We start from the raw sequence: 17,376 nt of genomic DNA, 5'->3' as shown, positions 1-17,376 counted from the left end.
CCTGGGAAAATAGAACAGTGTATGGATAAAAAGCCCATTCTTAACAGAGTCTTAAGATGCTAATCCTTGCTCTCTCTCTCTCTGCTCACATTTGGTACCCAGGGATTTCTGCATTTTTCATCCCTGGTTTATTTTTACAAGACGCAAGTTCTGGGGCTGAGTGCGTAAAAGCTTTTGCAAGAGCCTGACTTTGGTGGGGGAACAAAACGAAAACAAAAGTCGCTCCTCTAAGCTGCCCACCTCCAACATGTTCCTTCCTATGAGATCAACCTCAGCTTCTGTCTCACTCTTTTCCATCTAAGACTCTTGAGGAAGCTTGGCAGTCAGGGGAAAATTATTATTATTAAATCATAAAAGAGGGAAGGTCCTTTTGTGGATCAGGACTTCAATTGGAATAATAGAATCGTAGAATAGGAGAGCTGGAAGGGACCCCAAGAGTCATCTAGTCCAACCCAGTGCATTGCAGAAATAATGTAGGAAGGGCTTCCATCCCCCCCCCTCGAGTCTTCGGGAAGTGCAATGGGCAGACTCTGATCTTCCACTGTGCCTGCCTTGCCAATTTAAAAGCACCTCTTGGCTGGTGAACACATTGGCAGATTCTTGCATGAAGTGGCTCTCTGTAAGCAACATGCTGGGCCCACACCTGCCCCAGGGATCACTGGATACCTGTCAGGAGGGGGGCAGGCTCAAGAGGACTCCATCCCTTGTTACAGAGTGTTTGAGGAGCTGGACTTTCGCAGGGAAACCAAAATGCTTGTTTACAAAGCTATTGTACTTCCAACCTTACTATATGCTTGTGAAACATGGACCACTTATAAACGCCTTCTCCAACTCCTCGAAAGATTCCGTCAACGGTGTCTCTGAAAATTTTTACACATCACTTGGGAAGACAGGCGAACTAATACCAGTGTACTGGAAGTAGCAAAGACCACCAGTGTTGAAGCAATGATTCTTCAACATCAACTTCGTTGGACTGGTCATGTTGTGCGGATGCCCGATGATCGTCTTCCAAAGCAACTACTCTATTCCAAACTTAAAAATGGAAAGCGTAATTCTGGTGGTCAACAAAAGAGATTTAAAGACTCTCTCAAGGCAAATCTAAAAAATGTAGTATAAACACCAGCAATTGGAAAACATTGGCCTGTGAGTGCTCCAACTGGAGAACAGCCTTTCCCAAAGGTGTCCTGGGCTTTGGAGACACTCAAACTCAGGACGAAAGGGAGAAACACGTTAAGAGGAAGGCACGCTTGGCAAATCCATACCGTGATCAACTCCCGCCCGGAAACCAATGTCCCCACTGTGGAAGGACGTGTGGATCCAGAATTGGCCTCCACAGTCACTTACGGACTCATGGTTAAAACTGTGTTTATGGAAGACAATCTTACTTGGCTACGAGGGATCGCCAAAGAAGAACAGACACAGCACTGTCCCCCTTGCAAACACAGAGCCACCCTCTTTGCTAGCATTTGTGGCCCCCTGATGAGAGGCTGCCTAATATTCTCCCCCCATAGACATTTGCATAAATAAGACAAGAACAGCAAAAGGAAACTGCTTGTGTTTTCACAGAACGTAAGAGGCTGGAGCTGGATCAGGCCAACGGGGCTCCATCTTGTCCTAGAGCCTGTTCTCAAAATGGCCAAACAGGCACAGAATTTGAACATGAGAGCCCTCTCCTCTCTTGTGGAGAGATTACTAGCAGCTGGGATTCAGTAGTATTGCTGCCTGTGGCTAGAAGCCATTGATAACTCTCTTCCCTGTGAATCTGCCTAATCTCAGTTGGTGACCATTCCTGCCTCCTGAGGGAGGGAGTTCCACAGTTTAACGATGCACTGCTTGAAGGAAGACTTTCTTTTATCTGCCTGAAAAAGTCCCCTGACTTTCTGGTTTTTCTCTAGCATGCACACACAGCCCTCCCTCCCCCTGTGCCCCCATTCACGCTCCTTCCCCGCACTAGTTCTTCCCATTGCACTGCATCTCCCGACATTGTTCACACGACACTCTCCTGCACCACTTGCATGGTGTTCGGTGAGCCATCCAAACCCGCCTTGTGTGGCCAGTGCTGGATTCATATATAAGTTAAACAAGCTATAGCTCCGGGCTCCACACTTTTGGGAGCCCCCCAAAAAATTAAAGGAAAAAAACCTAAAAGTACATTTCCAAAATCTAAGATACAAAACGAATAAAATAAAACCTACATCCAGCAACCGTGTTTTGTGTTGTGTCGGCTCCTATGATGTAAGTCATGGGCCCTGCCTGCTAGGCTGCTCACTCAAATATCCCTGGTTTGCTCCTTTCTATATATAGGGTGCTACATTCTGCATGGACTGGTTGCACAGCAACATGGGCAAATGACTTGAGATACTATGAGGTCCATAAATCACCATGCAGCATATATTCAACACAAAAAACAGCAACAATTTGTTGTTGGCAAAGGACAGCTGGACATATAAAGGGCCCCATTACCTTCAGGAGCTTAGGGCCTCATCCAACCTCAATCTGGCCCTGGGTGAGGGGCAGTGGCAGACCTTGGGCTCTCAAATTTCAGCAGTGCCCCCTGCTACCCTAAAGTTTGGCACTGCCTACCCTGCCTCTCACACTCCGTTGGACAAAACTGTTTGGGTGCAGGGTGGCTTCCCAGTGCAGCTGCGCTGGTCGTGCTACCCTAAAACCGCCTCTGGTAGGCAGCACTGGGGATGTGCTTATGGAACCAAGGGGGCAGGGACCCCCAAAGAGTTTAGGATCTCCTGGACTGAGCTTCCACAGCTGCTGCCCCCCATAAACCACCATTTGCAGGATTTTCAGGAGCTGAGGGCCTCATGAAACCTAAATCCGGCCCTGTGTGTAGCCGTCATGGCTCCTAGTCGAGATGGCTTTGCTCTGCCTCCACACTCAGGGCTGGGATGCCTCTTTGGCTACCAGTTCCTGGAAAAACAGCAAGGTGTGTGTGGGAGGTAGAGAGCCTCGCTGCTGCACTCAGGTGCTGCTTGTGGACTTCTGGGCTTGTGTGAGAACACGGTGCCAGGCTAGATAGGCCTCCAGCCTGTTCTGGCAGCCTCCTATTACATGTTCGTATGCACATAAGATTTCTGATTGCACGCAGCACCTAGGCACCTAGGCACAGATCAGACCCAGATGTGTATGTTCAGGGGTGGGAGACAGGATTGTTGGGGGGCAGTCAGACACACACACACACACACACACACACTGGGTACCATAGCTGTCAACATACAGATATGAAAATAAGGGACCAGCAGCCAAAATAAGGGATTTTAGTCAACCAGCTCCCGAGCCAAAGGCAGAAAGCCCAGCCAGCCCAGCAGCCAAATTAAGCCTCAAGCGGTGGTTCCCACAGCGCAGCAACCCGGCAAAGGGGATGCAGCAAGGAAAACCACTGTCACCTCTCCGCTGGGAAGTGCTGAGCAAAGGCGAGTCCCCAGGCAACTTGGCCGATTTGATCGGCACAAGGCATGCAAGCTCCACCCCCCCCCCAGTCGTTCTTAGACTCCTTATTGGGTGAGCAACGCAGCCAAGCAACACCGTTGGAGCCTCCCTCCTCCCTGGCCGGCAGGGAGGGAGGGAGAGGAGCTGCTTCCTTTGAAACCTGGGAAATTTAAGGGACATCATCAATAAGGGACAGCAGCGGGACACAGCGCTGGGATAAGGGACTTTCCCGCCAAAGAAGGGACGCTTGACAGCTATGCTGGGTACATGCACACACATACACGGGCAGGCGGATATGCAAAGGACTTTGGTTCCTTGGACCTGAATGTGTGAACCGTCCTTCCATCCAGGGAAAGCGTTCGGGTGTTAAGAGAATTTGTAGCATTTGTACTGTTCAAACAGACCGGGGGGTGGGGGGGGCGGTCAAACTATCGCAAGAGTTGATGAAATTTTGGGAGGTTGGATAGTCACAATGGAATGTGGGGCGCACATTTTTATTCTTATTCATTTAGGATGATTACTTTGTCAAAATAAAATAAGTAAAATAGAAATAAATAAATAAAAGGGAAGGAGAAAGCCTAGAAAGAAAAGGAAAGGGGGGGGGGGAATATTTGTGCTTTCTTTCACTGATCTTGACCAACCTGGTGACACCCCCCCAATGTTCCAAGTAGAGAAGCCTGGTGCTGGATCAGGCCCATGGCCCACCTAGGCCAGCATCCTGTTCTCACGTTGGCCAACCAGATGTCCATCATGGGAAACCAAACCAACCCCTGTATTGCAAAGAGAATGTCAACAATGTCTAGGCAACACGATGCCTATATACATGCGTAATAGACAATCTTTATAGAATTCCTTCAAACAAGAACAAGTTCAAAATGAAATCTTTAGTCTCAAAGTCTCTGAAAATCTTTAAATGAAGTGAGGTACCAAACTTTGTACAATGAAAGACAAGCTGTGAAGCTTTGTGTATCCAGCAAATATAACGTCCAACACTGAACAGTGATTCCGGATACTGACTACTCTTTCGTAGAATTCTTCGTCAGCATGGTAGGAGGATATAGAATTGCTTCATAAACCCACCTTATTTCGAATGCATGTATGAACGAGTGCTCATGAGCATTGTTCCACAGCATTTGATAGTTTCATTTACATACATTCATTCAAAATTCATTCGCTTCATTTAAAGATTTTCAGAGACTTTGAAGAAGAAGAAGAAGAAGAGTTTGGATTTGATATCCCGCTATATCACTACCCGAAGGAGTCTCAAAGCGGCTCACATTCTCCTTTCCCTTCCTCCCCCACAACAAACACTCTGTGAGGTGAGTGGGGCTGAGAGACTTCAGAGAAGTGTGACTGGCCCAAGGTCACCCAGCAGCTGCATGTGGAGGAGCGGAGAAGCGAACCCCGTTCACCAGATTACGAGTCCACTGCTCTGAACCACTACACCACACTGGCTCTTTGAGACTAAAGATTTCATTTTCAACTTGTTCTTGTTTCAAGGAATTCTATAAAGATTGTCTATTACGCATGTATATGGTCATCGTGTTGCCTAGACATTGTTGACATCATGGGAAACCGGCAACAGGATCTGAGCACCGCTGCCCTCCTGCTATTTCCAGAAACTGAGATTCAGAAGCATCAATACCTTCGTCATAATTGCAGAGGCAGAACACAGCCACCCTGGCTAGTTGCCATTGCTGGCCTCCCCTCCATGAATTAGGCTGATCATTTTTCAAAGCCATCCAGGACAGTGGCCACCACTGTGTGATGGCCTGGGAATCTGATTCAGAGGCTGAACCTGAGGAATCCCAGCCTGCACAGGAGTCCCCGCCTCCAGGGCCGGCTGAGCCGGGGCTGGGGCTTGAGCCTGAAGGGTCCTCACCTGTGCTGGATCCTCAGGAGCAGACACCAGATGTATCCACTCTGGCTCCGGAGGTGATGGAGGACCCATTGCCTGCAGGTGCTCCTCTCCCAGCCCTGTCAGGGGAAGGTGAGGTTGCCTCTGGGTCCGATAACCCTCCAGCCTCTCCTGAGCTGCAGAGGCTCAGAGCAGAGAGGCGGAGGGAACTAAGTTCTCGCAGGAGGAGTGCTCGCCTCCAGGCCAGGAGAGGTGAGTCACTAGAGGATTGGGGCCGCCCTATGCCACAGAGGAGATAAAGACTAGTCAGCCCAGTCCCAGGTCGTGGGAGCAACGTTGTTGGTTACCTGTTCCTGCCTGCACCCTGACCTGCTCTCTTGAGTTCCCAACCACGCCTGACTCCTCGCTTCGCCCCTGACGGACAGCCTCCAGACCCTCGACCTAGGACCGGATTTAGACCATGCCGCATGGTAACCCCCCCCCCCCCCCGGGACCAGCACACACTGCCTCCTATAGAACCATAGAACTGTAGCATTGGAGGGGATTCCAATGGTCATCTAGTCCAACCCCCTGCAATGTGGAAATCGTGTGGCCAACGTGGGGTTCAAACCCACAGCCCCGAGATGAAGAGTCTCACACTCTACAACCTGAGCTTTTCCTTTTAGCTCTGCCCTGTGTGACAGACTTTCTTTTACCCATCCCAAACCTTCAGCTTCATTGGACGTCTGTGATATCCTTGAGTTATTAGAGAGGGAGGAAATCCTAAAAGGCACTTGAGATTCAGATGATGCATTAAGCAAAACTCATTCCTTCCCCTCCAGTTTAAACCTGCAAGGATCTCGTTTGCTGAAAACTCAACGAGGGGAAACGGCCGTGGATTCGGAACCCCACAGCAGCACCCGGTTCCCAACTTCCACACTCCGCCACAAACTGAGCTCAATTCTCCAAAAGCAAATTCGTTTTATTTTTTAAAGATAACACCTTTATTTATTTAGTCATTTATTATTTGTTAGATAATAATCTGTTATAATTATTGTTAGTCGTTATTATGCAGAGATGAACAATTCCCCTCCCCCTTGGATCACGGAGCAAACGGTTTTGCTGCTTTTATCTGTTGTTATTTTTTTTTAAATGTTAATGGAGTCCCGATTGAAAATATATTTATATATATATATAACTCTATATATATCCACGTATATCCTTTCTCCCCTTCCCCCCTTCACTTTGGGCATGTGTGGCTGGGTGTGTGTTTTGTACTCTAAAACGTTGCAACAGGCAAGATCTCCTCATCCTACACAAAGGAAAAAAGGGTTTGAGTTCAGAATCTTAGCCGCTACTGCTCCTCCGCCTGCCGCTGTCTCGGTGAGGGTTCGCTGGGTGGGATGAGTGGGTGGGTGGGTGGGAGGGAGGGAGGGGGTGGGTGGGAAAGGCCTCGGATGCAGGGATGGGCAGGTGTCTGTCCTCTCAGCTATGTCGAGTCCTGGTTGACGACTTTGCCTCCGTTCATGGTGGGCGTCCCCGAACTTTTCCTGGAGCGGCCTTGCTTCTCTCCAATTTCATGCAGCGATGGCTCTCTGTACATGCACACTGGAAAGAGAAAAAAGGGAGCCGGCGTTAGCGGAAAGGGCTGCGTGTGGCTAGAGCAGGGGTAGGCAACCTAAGGCCCGGGGGCCAAATCCAGCCCAGTACATTTCCAAGCACAATTCAAGGTGTTGGTGCTGACCTTTAAAGCCCCACACGGCCTCAGTCCAGTAGATCTGAAGGAGCGTCTCCACCCCCATTGTTCAGCCTGGACACTGAGGTCCAGCTCTGACGGCCTTCTGGCGGTTTCCTCACTGCAAGAAGCAAAGCTACAGGGAACCAGGCAGAGGGCCTTCTCGGTAGTGGCACCGGCCCTGTGGAACGCCCTCCCAGCAGCTACCAGACTTTTATAAGTCATCTGAAGGCAGCCCTGTTTAGGGAAGCTTTTAATGTTTGATGTATTACAGTATTTTAATATTTTTTTGGAAGCTGGGGAAGCCCAGCCAGATGGGCGGGGTATAAATAATAAATTATGATGATGATGATGATGAGACACACGCAGGGCAAAGCTTCCTTGCAAGAGGAGAACTCATCTCTCCAAAAAGCCATCGCCACTTTCCCTTTGAAGGGCTTCTGTTAAGCTCCCGGCTCATGTCCCCTTTCAAGCCAAGGCCTTCCCAAAGCACGAAGGGGGAGGCGGGGAGGGGGGTCTGGTCTCCAACAGATAAGGCTCTTTCCAGTCCCCTTGGAGTTATTTTTCAACTTGGAGCCTTAGATGCCAGACACACAAAGGAGGAGCCCCGGTCCGCCCTGGTTGCTTCCGGCACGGATCCATCTGGCTTTAAGAGGTTGGGGAGGTCACCCTTCCTTGGGCTCCCATTCCTTATCAGCCCCAAACAACAGAGGACGCAGGCAGCACCAAGCCAGGGGGCTCAGGTGCCCCTGCCCAGTGACCTGGATTGCCAAGGCCTTTGATCTCAGCTGTCTGAGGCGAAGACCCAGCTCCGTCTTCCTAGCTTGAGCCAGAGCCTTGTGGGTTCATTTCAGGTCAGGGCTGGAGGTGTGGGCGGGGGCACGGCCAGCCTTTCCTAGGTGCCAGAGGGATGAGGCGCCAGGGATCTCTCCAGCTCCATGCAAGGCCCACCAAAGCTCAGGGGTGGCATGGTTGCTTTTCATGCAGAAGGCGCCCGGCTCATCCAGGCAGAAAGGGACCCAGGGAAGGGACTCAGCGGGGAGATGGAAATGAATTTGGGGCAACTTCCATTCTCATACAATTTCCTAAAGGAGAACCATTTCTTTTCTTTCTTTTTTTTAATTCAATTCAAATCAAATATCTTTAATACGGTCAGTGACCAGGAAGCAATTTATAAAAATATGACATTAAAAGTAGTATTGTGCTACAAATAACAGTAGAAATATGGCCAATTCACAGAATTGGTGCTTATATTTATGACCAGGTTTCGACTTTTAAAATTTTAAAAATTCAAATTCAGGTGTCACTACTGTTTATTATCGTTCCTTCAATGTTTACAATTTGAACTCCGTTGTTGACATCATTGCTCGTCTTATTCTTGTTGCAATGTAACAGTACTTTGCCACGGGCCTGTTGATTTCGGGCTCTTTGTCAGCTAAGAGGTGTCTGATATAGGTGTCGTCTGTACTGCGAGGTATTTTCCTCAGAATCGGTTCGATCAGCTCTTTTCTTGAGTCTCGATATAATGGGCAGTATAAGATGACATGCCCAATGGTTTCGATTTCATTGCTGTTTTTTAATTCTTTTTATTAAGTTCTTTTTTAAAAACAAAAACATACAATGTGAAGGAACAAAAACATACAAACGAACAGCAAAGAAAAAGAAAAAAAAAGAAAAAAGACAAAGCAACCCATAAAAAAAGAAAACAAACGGAAAACAAACCAACATCAATTTATATCGTAACATTGATTGACTTCCCTGCATCTCGGTTTTGGGCTATATAACCACAATACCTTTCTGCGGTATCTTTTTACAACCTCTCTGTATACATCACAGGCTTTATGTTACACCTACTGTGATTTTAATATTTCCTAAATTTGCTTCTATGTATGTTATGAATTTGTTCCAATCGTTAATAAATTTTACACTTTATTAACCATTTCAAAACCCTCTGTCAGTGGTATTTAATGACTTATAAATTAAATTTAACATCTGTTAGTATCGGACAGAAGCTGGAGAGGTGGATTAAATAAAGCAAATCACCTTTTAGAATTGTTCTCAAAAAAATATATTATGGAAATCAGGTGGATATCTCTGATATGGTAGGATATCCTAACCTCTGGTACCGAAAGTATTTATCTGAAAGATGCTATTCCAGTAAATGATCAAGAAATAGTTATAACTGTTGCTAAGATTTTAATAGATAAAAATTGTGGGGGAGCATGTTGCCTACAATATCTGAATGGCCTCAGAAAATCTGGGCCACAGTAACTATGGTTAAGCCTAACTTACTACAGAAGAATGCATACAAACCAGCCTAACAGGTTTATGGAGGAAATGGGTAATTATTATTGTTTTTTGCAATGTTCTGGAACAACATCAGCGATAAAGTCCAACCTAAGGCAGTTTTCCACCCGCTGTAACATTATTCCTTTATGCTCTTTGGTTTATTTTGTTTAATAGAAACAAATAAGTCAATGCAGGAGACTCTCCAGTGTCAGGTTCCCAGGGCTCAATGTACCAAGCTGGTTTATGGGACTAAAGAGCATTTTACAACGCCAGGTCTTGCATGCTGCCTCCCCCATTTTCAAGCTTTTCATACTGTTGGAACATCCAAATTGCAGACGGGCTGGGGAGCTTTTCGCTGCAGAGGAGTAAAATCCACACAGTTTGTGTACATGCTCTGTGTTTCTTAAAAGCAAAAAGACTTGCTGCTGTTTGTTTTTCTCCCTGCTGCCTAATGCACTTCCCACTCACCCCTCCTGCTGCCAAGTGCCTTTCTCAAAAACGGGACATGGGTTCAAAGGAGCTGCTTGCATTGCAAAAGTGGGTTTGGGGCGAGCAGGCGAGAGTAAGCCAGGGCAAGCGAGGAGAAGTGTGTGCTCAATGGAATGGCAGGCAGGGAATCCAACAGGAGGAGTAATAAATTATTATTATTATTATTATTATTATTATTATTATTATTATTTATAATTTATACCCCACCCATCTGGCTAGATTTCCCCAGCCACTCTGAGCAGCTTCCGACACAATATTAAAATACAGTAATGCATCAAACATTAAAAGCGTCCCTAAACAGGGCTGCCTTCAGATGTCTTCTAAAAATCTGGTAGTTGTTCTCTTTGACATCTGATGGGAGGGCGTTCCACAGGGTGGGCGCCACCACCGAGAAGGCCCTCTGCCTGGTTCCCTGTAACTTGACTTCTCGCAGTGAGGAAATCGCCAGAAGGCCCTCGGTGCTGGACCTCAGTGTCTGGGCTGAACGATGGGGGTGGAGGTTTCTCATTGCTTTTCTCCCAAGAAGCAAGTGTCTTTTAATTTTGTGACTGCTGTCACCATCTGCAGTGATCATGGACCCCAAGAAGGTAAAATCTCTCACTGCCTCCATTTCTTCTCCTTCTATTTGCCAGGAGGTGATGGGCCCAGTGGCCATGATCTTCGTTTTTTTGACTTTGAGCTTCAGACCATATTTTGTGCTCTCCTCTTTCACCCTCATTAAAAGGTTCTTTAATTCCTCCTCAACTTTCTGCCATCAAGGTTGTGTCAATACTGGGGCTTTATTAAGGCCGCGGAGCCATTTGACCACAGCAAAGTGGCAAACAACAGCAGCCACCTGCATTGCAAGGGGCTGGACTGGACGACCGCTGGCGTCACTTCCAGCTCTGCACTTCTGTGATTCTGTGAAGGTCACGGCAAAGGCAGCCCTTCTCAGACAAGTCCCTCTGTCCTACGCGGGGAGAGAGACTGGGGAGAAATCACAGCAAAGAGGAGGAGGAGGAGGAGGAGGAGAAAAGCAGCTCAGAGGAAGGCCGATGAAGACAGGCAGGGATTCACCCCCGCAAAGGGGAGCCTTGGCCAAGAGGGATGGGGGCCTAGCCTTGTGCCGAAGGCGCTGGGACTCCAGAGTAAAGACGCAGGGTAGCCTGGGCGTAGCTGCGACCTTGAGGATGCAGCGGAAGGTGGGATATTGAGGCCAGTTTGTACAGCATCTGGGAGCTTTCGCTTCCTCCTCTGCCTGCCATCTGTTTAAGGGGATTGCAGAGAGAGAGACGCTGACCCATGTCTCTCTCCCAGAAAGAAGGGATGCTTAGAGCCTGTTTATTACAGACGTTGGGAGGGAAGAGTGAAAGAGAGTGCCAGTCTCCTAGCAGAAGCAGTCAGAGCAGGGGGACAGGGATGCTCAGCCCTTTGCAGACAAGGCAGAAGGAAGACAGCTTCCCTGCTTACAGAGAAACCACGCATGCCCACCAAAAGCCATCAATGCCATCCAGATTTTTTTCCTCTGGCACCTGAGACCTAGGTGGCAGGGGTGTGTGAACCCAACACCACAGGCGGAAGGTGTGTTTCTGCAGCATGCCGGAACAAAAGAAGGGCCTCCTGGATGAGGCCAGTGGCCCATCAAGTCCAGCATCCTCACAGGAGGCCCATTATGGGAAACCTGCCGGCAGGACCCAAGCCCAAGAGCTCTCTGCCCCGCCCCCGCTGGTGGTTTCCAGCAACTGGCATTCAGAAGGATTGCTCCTCACAACTGTGGGGGCACAGCAGAGGCATCTTGGGTGCTAAGATGAGCAAAGGGTGCCTTCTTAATTGTCCCTTCGCCCTCAGAGGCTCAGGGTGCGTGTGTGTGTGGTCTAAGTGGAGAGGGACTTCTCTGTGGTGGCCCCTAAGCTGTATAACTCCCTCCACACAGAGGCTCGCTTGGCACCTTCATTGCACAGCTTCCAGAGGATGCTGAAGACACACCTGTTTACACCAGGCTTATGACACCTCAGGTGTATGGTTTTTAGGAAGCATCTTATTTTGGAAATTTTAAGTTGTTTTAAACACAATGTGTTTTTTTTAAAAAACAACAACATTGTGCAAGACTATGTTCTGATACTATTGCTATGTTTCATACATTTCAAGCACATGCAAAGTGCCTTCCCAGAGAATTCTGGGCCCTGTACTTCATTAAGGGTTGCTGGGAATTGCAACTCTGCGTGTGGTAATGTCCAGAATTCTCTGGGTGAAAAACAGAACTTTGAAGGTATATTGTGTACACAATTTTTAATGTATTTTTAACCTTCTGTTGGGAGCCGCCCAGATGGTCAGGGTAGAAATAATAAATTATATCATCATCATCATCATCATCATCATCACCATCATTATTATTATTATTCAGCCCAAAATGCAATGTGAAATCAGAGTAGGCTACGCACCCCAAGAAATGTACCATTTGGCAAGCAGCATAGTTGCATCAAATTTATCCTCTGTGCCTTTGTAAGGGAATGCTCCCTTAATCAGACTTAATAATAATAATACTAATAATTTTTATTTATAGCCCGCCCTCCCCAGCCAAGGCCGGGCTCAGGGCGGCTAACAAGCAATAATAAAAATAAGTTGAATGAAGGACTGAGGCTCCCTGGCCAGCTTGACACTGTGATCTGGAATTCTTATGATGAGCCATTCCCAAGTCTAATACCACATATGCAAACAGAGCTCAGCTTTATCCCTCTGAATAGATGTGAAATTGGGGGTGGGCTATCCCTAAAGCCTGACCAAAACATACCTCCATAAGCCAGCAATTAATGGGACTTTATCAGTGATGTCTCCCTCTCTCTTTTCATGGCAGGGTCCCAAATTTATGTCTCCCCACACACACCTTTGTCATTTTATAGCTGCAACAGGTCACAAGCGAAGAGCAGGGCCAAACAAAATGCATTATGCCAAAGAAGCTCGCCAAGCAAACAAATGCCAGGTCTCTCGGGCAAGTGAGCCCAGCTGCATTTTGCACAAGAGAGCGAAAGAGAGCCTGGGGAGCAATCTGACTTTGCTCAGCATCCTTCCCACCCCGAAAGGAAACACAGCTTCTTCACGAAACACCTCCCCTCCAAATGCAGAGAAAGCAAAACTGGGGACTCCGCCCCAACCTACCTTCTATGGGTTTCGGTACAAAATGTGATGATGGTTTGGTCTTTTTCACCCGGTTCCCCTTCATAATCTGCCCTTCTTTATTGAGCCCCAAGAACCAGGCTCTCCCGGATTCCTGCTGCCGGTACAGCGTAGAGGAATATATAACGTAGTAGTTTTCAAAAACGGACTCCTTAAATTTGCACTCTGGCGTGAAGATGTCCTGCAGCGAGGAAGAGAACAAAAGAGGGGGAGAGGGATTAATGCAGAGTCGCTCCAGAGCAGGCGCCGACCAAGAGATAATCTGTGTACCTCTTAGCGTAATCTCTTTAATGAACAGAAAATAAAATTAAAAGAGGCAGCCCCAGCCTCCAACAGCTGAGCAGAATCTCAAGAACCAGTTGCTTGAAAGATGCAACGTTCAGCTGCATCGCATGTTCACAAATCTCGTGGTGGCAGAGAGGGCCAGGACCCCCAGAGTCTCTCACTGCTCGGAGGTGAGAGAACCATAGAATTGTAAAGGGACCCTGAGGGTCATCTAGCCCAACCCGCTGCAACCTTGGCATTAGAAGCACCACACTCTAAGCAACTGAGCTATCCAGAATCGGGATGCCGTGCACCTGTACAGGAACATAAGAAGCTGCCTTCTGCTGCCTTGTACTGCCAGACCATTTGGTCCATCTAGCCCACTGGGTTTCAGGCAGGAGCCTCCAGAGTCTGCCTGGAGGTGCCCCTCGGGGGTGACCTTGGGCCAGTCACTATCTCTTAGCCCAGCCTACCTCACAGGGTTGCTGTGGGGATGGAAGGGGGAGGAAGAGGAGAACCACGGACGCCACTTTGAGATCCTTGGAAGGAAAAGGTGGAATATGCATGCAATCAAGTGGAATAAAGTGGGGGGGGGGCCTGAACCCGGGACCTTCTGCTCACAAGGCAGATATTCTATCCCCAATGCTGTGGTCGTTCCCAGCTGTAATCCAACCATAGCTGTCAACCTTCCCTTTTTTTGCAGGAAATTCCCTTATTCCAGCACCATTTTCCGGAGCTTCCCGCTGCTATGCTGGATTGTTAGATATCCCATAGACTGTCCCCGGGACAGGTGAGGCTGCTGATCCCTTATTTTCAAGGCTGCTGATCCCTTATTTTCAAATCTGAAAGTTGACAGCTATGAATCCAACAAGGGTCTTTCAATTTATACACCACGAGATCGTAAAAATAAACAAATACACAAATAAATAAATAACAACAACGAAGCAGGAAACTCAAGAAAAGTTCACAACAGCTTAAAACACACAGGAAGCATGAAAATACTAAAACAGGTTAAAATTCGCACCAATTGTTTCAGCACCTGGACAGGGTCGTCTAAACAAGAATTTTAAAGGTAAAGGTAAAGGGACCCCTGACCATTAGGTCCAGTCATGGCCAACTCTGGGGTTGCGACGCTCATCTCGCTTTATTGGCCGAGGGAGCCGCCGTACAGCTTCCGGGTCATGTGGCCAGCATGCCGAAGCCGCTTCTGGCAAGCCAGAGCAGCGCACAGAAACGCCGTTTACCTTCCCGCCACAGTGGTACCTATTTATCTACTTGCACTTTGATGTGCTTTCGAACTGCTAGGTTGGCAGGAGCAGGGACCGAGCAACGGGAGCTCACTCCATCGCGCGGATTCGAATCGCCGACCTTCTGATCGGCAAGCCCTAGGCTCTGTGGTTTAACCCACAGCGCCACCTGTTGTCCATTGGGGTAGCAATTCGGAAACCAGCGCAGGACTCTGAGCGCAGGGGTCATTTGCTGACAAGGCCTCCCTCCTGTCAGCAATCGCGCTGCAGCATTCTGCACTAACTGCAAGCTCTGGATCAAGCACAAGGGAAGATCCACACAGAGTGCATGGCAGTAATCCAATCCCCTCCCCCCAAATTATTATTATTATTATTTTGTCCCCTGAGAAAGCAGGCAAGTAGATTTGCAGATCCCCTGAAAAAATCCTTCTGTTGTTCTCACTGCAGCCCCCAAAGCCTGCTCTCCAACAAGCAGAACTGGCAGAGCTGTCAACCTGTTTGAGACTTCTCAGTTGATTGATGGCCTGCCACTTAACCAATCGACTGATGGAATTGATTAAACCGAAATTAATTTGCATTTCGCTCAAAGCTTCAATCCGGGGAGCTTTTTACAGAGACAAAAGTGCGAGATAACAGGCAATTTAAGCAAACAATTTATCGTGGAAAGGAGGAGGGGCTCTCTCTTATCCCAAGTACACACTAGAAGCAAAGCAACATTTTTTAAGGTGCCCATAAACTTGCAGCCCCACTGATTAAAATGGAATAACGCCAGCTAAGCAATTTAAGCTTTATAGGTGATTAGTCTACCAGTTAAAAAACTGGAGGTCTACAAGTGGCAGGGTATAGTTTTAAAAAACATAATCTAAAAGGCATCAGATGTACCAGGATTGACTTTATACACACACACCCCTCCCCAAACACCACCTTGGCTGGGTGAAAAAAGGCAAATTCCATGGTAGGGACCACCAGGAAATGAATTGAAAGCAAAACTGCCAATATCATAATGCTGTTTTGCAAATCTATGGTGCCACATTTGGAATCCTGTGTGAGGTTCTGGTCCCCTCTCCTCAAAAAGGAGATTTTAGGGTTTGGAAGGGTTCAGAAAAAGAACGAAAGATCTTTCTCCCCGGTTCTCTCTCCCCTTAAACCTCACAATGCCTATGAGAACAGAGTCTCACACAGAATGCAACTGACATGCGGAAAGGACTCTTTATGAACTGAAAAAGGAGATGTTCTATGGACCTATGTCATTCATGAAAATATTTAAATAAATAGAAAAAAGGTAAGGGGGACCAAAATGATGGAGGGAACATGGCCATGTTTGGGACTTTTTAGTTTAGAGAAGTGGCAAGTAAGAGGTGAATCCTAGAATGGTCGAATTGGAAGGGACCCCAAGGGTCATCTAGCCCAACCCCCTGAAATGTGGGACTCTCAGCATGAGGTCTCCCATCCAGCTTGATACCCCACCAGACCCTGCTTAGCTTTGCAAACGCGGAAACAGAATTGTAGCAACGAGAAGAGCATGTGCCGGAAACGGGTTTTCTTTCTGAGAGTGTTTCGGTAGCCAACAATGCAAAGCTGCCTCGTACGACACACTCCGCACCAAGGAAACAAATTTCCGAGCAGAGAGCTCAGCTTTTTAGAAAATTTGTTTTCTGTTTAGAAAAACGGCCTGGCACATTATTGAGCTTTGCAGTTCTCTCCTTTCTGGTGTGCCCCTCCCCCCCTAAAAAGCACGAGAATGCAAAACTGCACAGGAAAGCAGAATAATTGCTCCCATTGTCGCATCACACAATGCACTCAGGACTGTATACACAGCCAATTAAAAACAAGCATTTTATTTATTTTTAACCCTTCACATCATAATCCTGAGTGCACTGAATGAAACAGCCATGAGACTCCATTTCGACAGGTGTTTCTGTATAACAGCCCCCCTTGGACTGGGGGGTGTGTGTGTGTGTCAAGCTTGACATGAGCTGAATCGTTTTTCCAAAAGTAAACCTCACATTGGGGTCCCTTCTGACCCTACAATTCTATGATATTTGGATACTTTCATTTCCTGTTGTCCATTAAAGGTAAAGGTAAAGGGACCCCTGACCATTAGGTCCATTTGTGGCCGCATCTGGGGTTGCAGAGCTCATCTTGCATTACTGGCCGAGGGAGCCGGCGTACAGCTTCCGGGTCATGTGGCCAGCAGGACTAAGCCGCTTCTGGCGAACCAGAGCAGCGCACGGAAACACCGTTTACCTTCCCGCTGGAGTGGTACCTATTTATCTACTTGCACTTTGATGTGCTTTCAAACTGCTAGGTTGGCAGGAGCAGGGACCGAGCAACGGGAGCTCACCCCATCACGCGGATTCGAACCGCCGACCTTCTGATCGGCAAGCCCTAGGCTCTGTGGTTTAACCCACAGTGCCACCTGTTGTCCATTGGGGTAGCATTATTAGAATCACAGAATGGTAAAGCTAGAACGGGCCCCTAAGTGTCATCTAGTCCAACCCCCTGCGAAGCAGGAATCACAGCTAAGGTGATAAGAAGCCTTGTTTCCAGATCTAAGCCTTGTCTGAATTATCATAGGCTCCTTAAATAGCATTTAATTTTGGGCTTTAGAAATTCACCATCTCCTTTCTTGTAAGACAAAGCCATTTGTTTGGGTCCTGCTCTCTGGAACGTGAGAAAACAAGCTCAATCCATCTTCCATGGGACAGGCCTTGCGGGTTTATTGAAAACTTCCTCCAAGGAACTCAGAGCGGTGTTCATAATTCCCTCTTCCCTCTGGCCTCACAATGACCCTGTGCGGCGGGTCGGGGGAAGAAAAATATCAACAGGCCCAAAGTCACGCAGTTCAGCTTTGTGGCTGAGAAGGGATTTGAACCCGGATTTCCCCAGCTCTCTGCTGCTGGCCAGTCCTGCCCCAGGCC

The 17,376-nt window shown here is 47.8% G+C and overlaps 1 protein-coding gene across 3 annotated transcripts in view; it reads right to left on the bottom strand.

Annotated features, from left to right (window-relative positions):
* Window positions 1-6,239: 6,239 nt before the first annotated feature.
* The window catches only part of FGF12 (fibroblast growth factor 12), a 226,774-nt gene continuing 215,637 nt past the window's right edge, over window positions 6,240-17,376 (bottom strand). For all 3 annotated transcript variants that reach the window (XM_083612989.1, XM_083612988.1, XM_083612987.1), the window contains 2 exons: window positions 12,927-13,125; window positions 6,240-6,886 (listed from right to left, as the gene is read on the bottom strand). In XM_083612989.1, coding sequence (XP_083469115.1) covers window positions 6,768-6,886; window positions 12,927-13,125 — 318 coding nt within the window. In that variant the 3' untranslated portion in view covers window positions 6,240-6,767. The remainder of the gene's footprint in view (window positions 6,887-12,926; window positions 13,126-17,376) is intronic.

This window comes from Podarcis filfolensis (assembly GCF_964270895.1).
Source record: "Podarcis filfolensis genome assembly, chromosome: 5".
Lineage (NCBI taxonomy): Eukaryota > Metazoa > Chordata > Lepidosauria > Squamata > Lacertidae > Podarcis > Podarcis filfolensis.
Note: the sequence above shows the minus strand (reverse complement) of the source record. Positions and strands in the feature narration are given on the sequence as shown.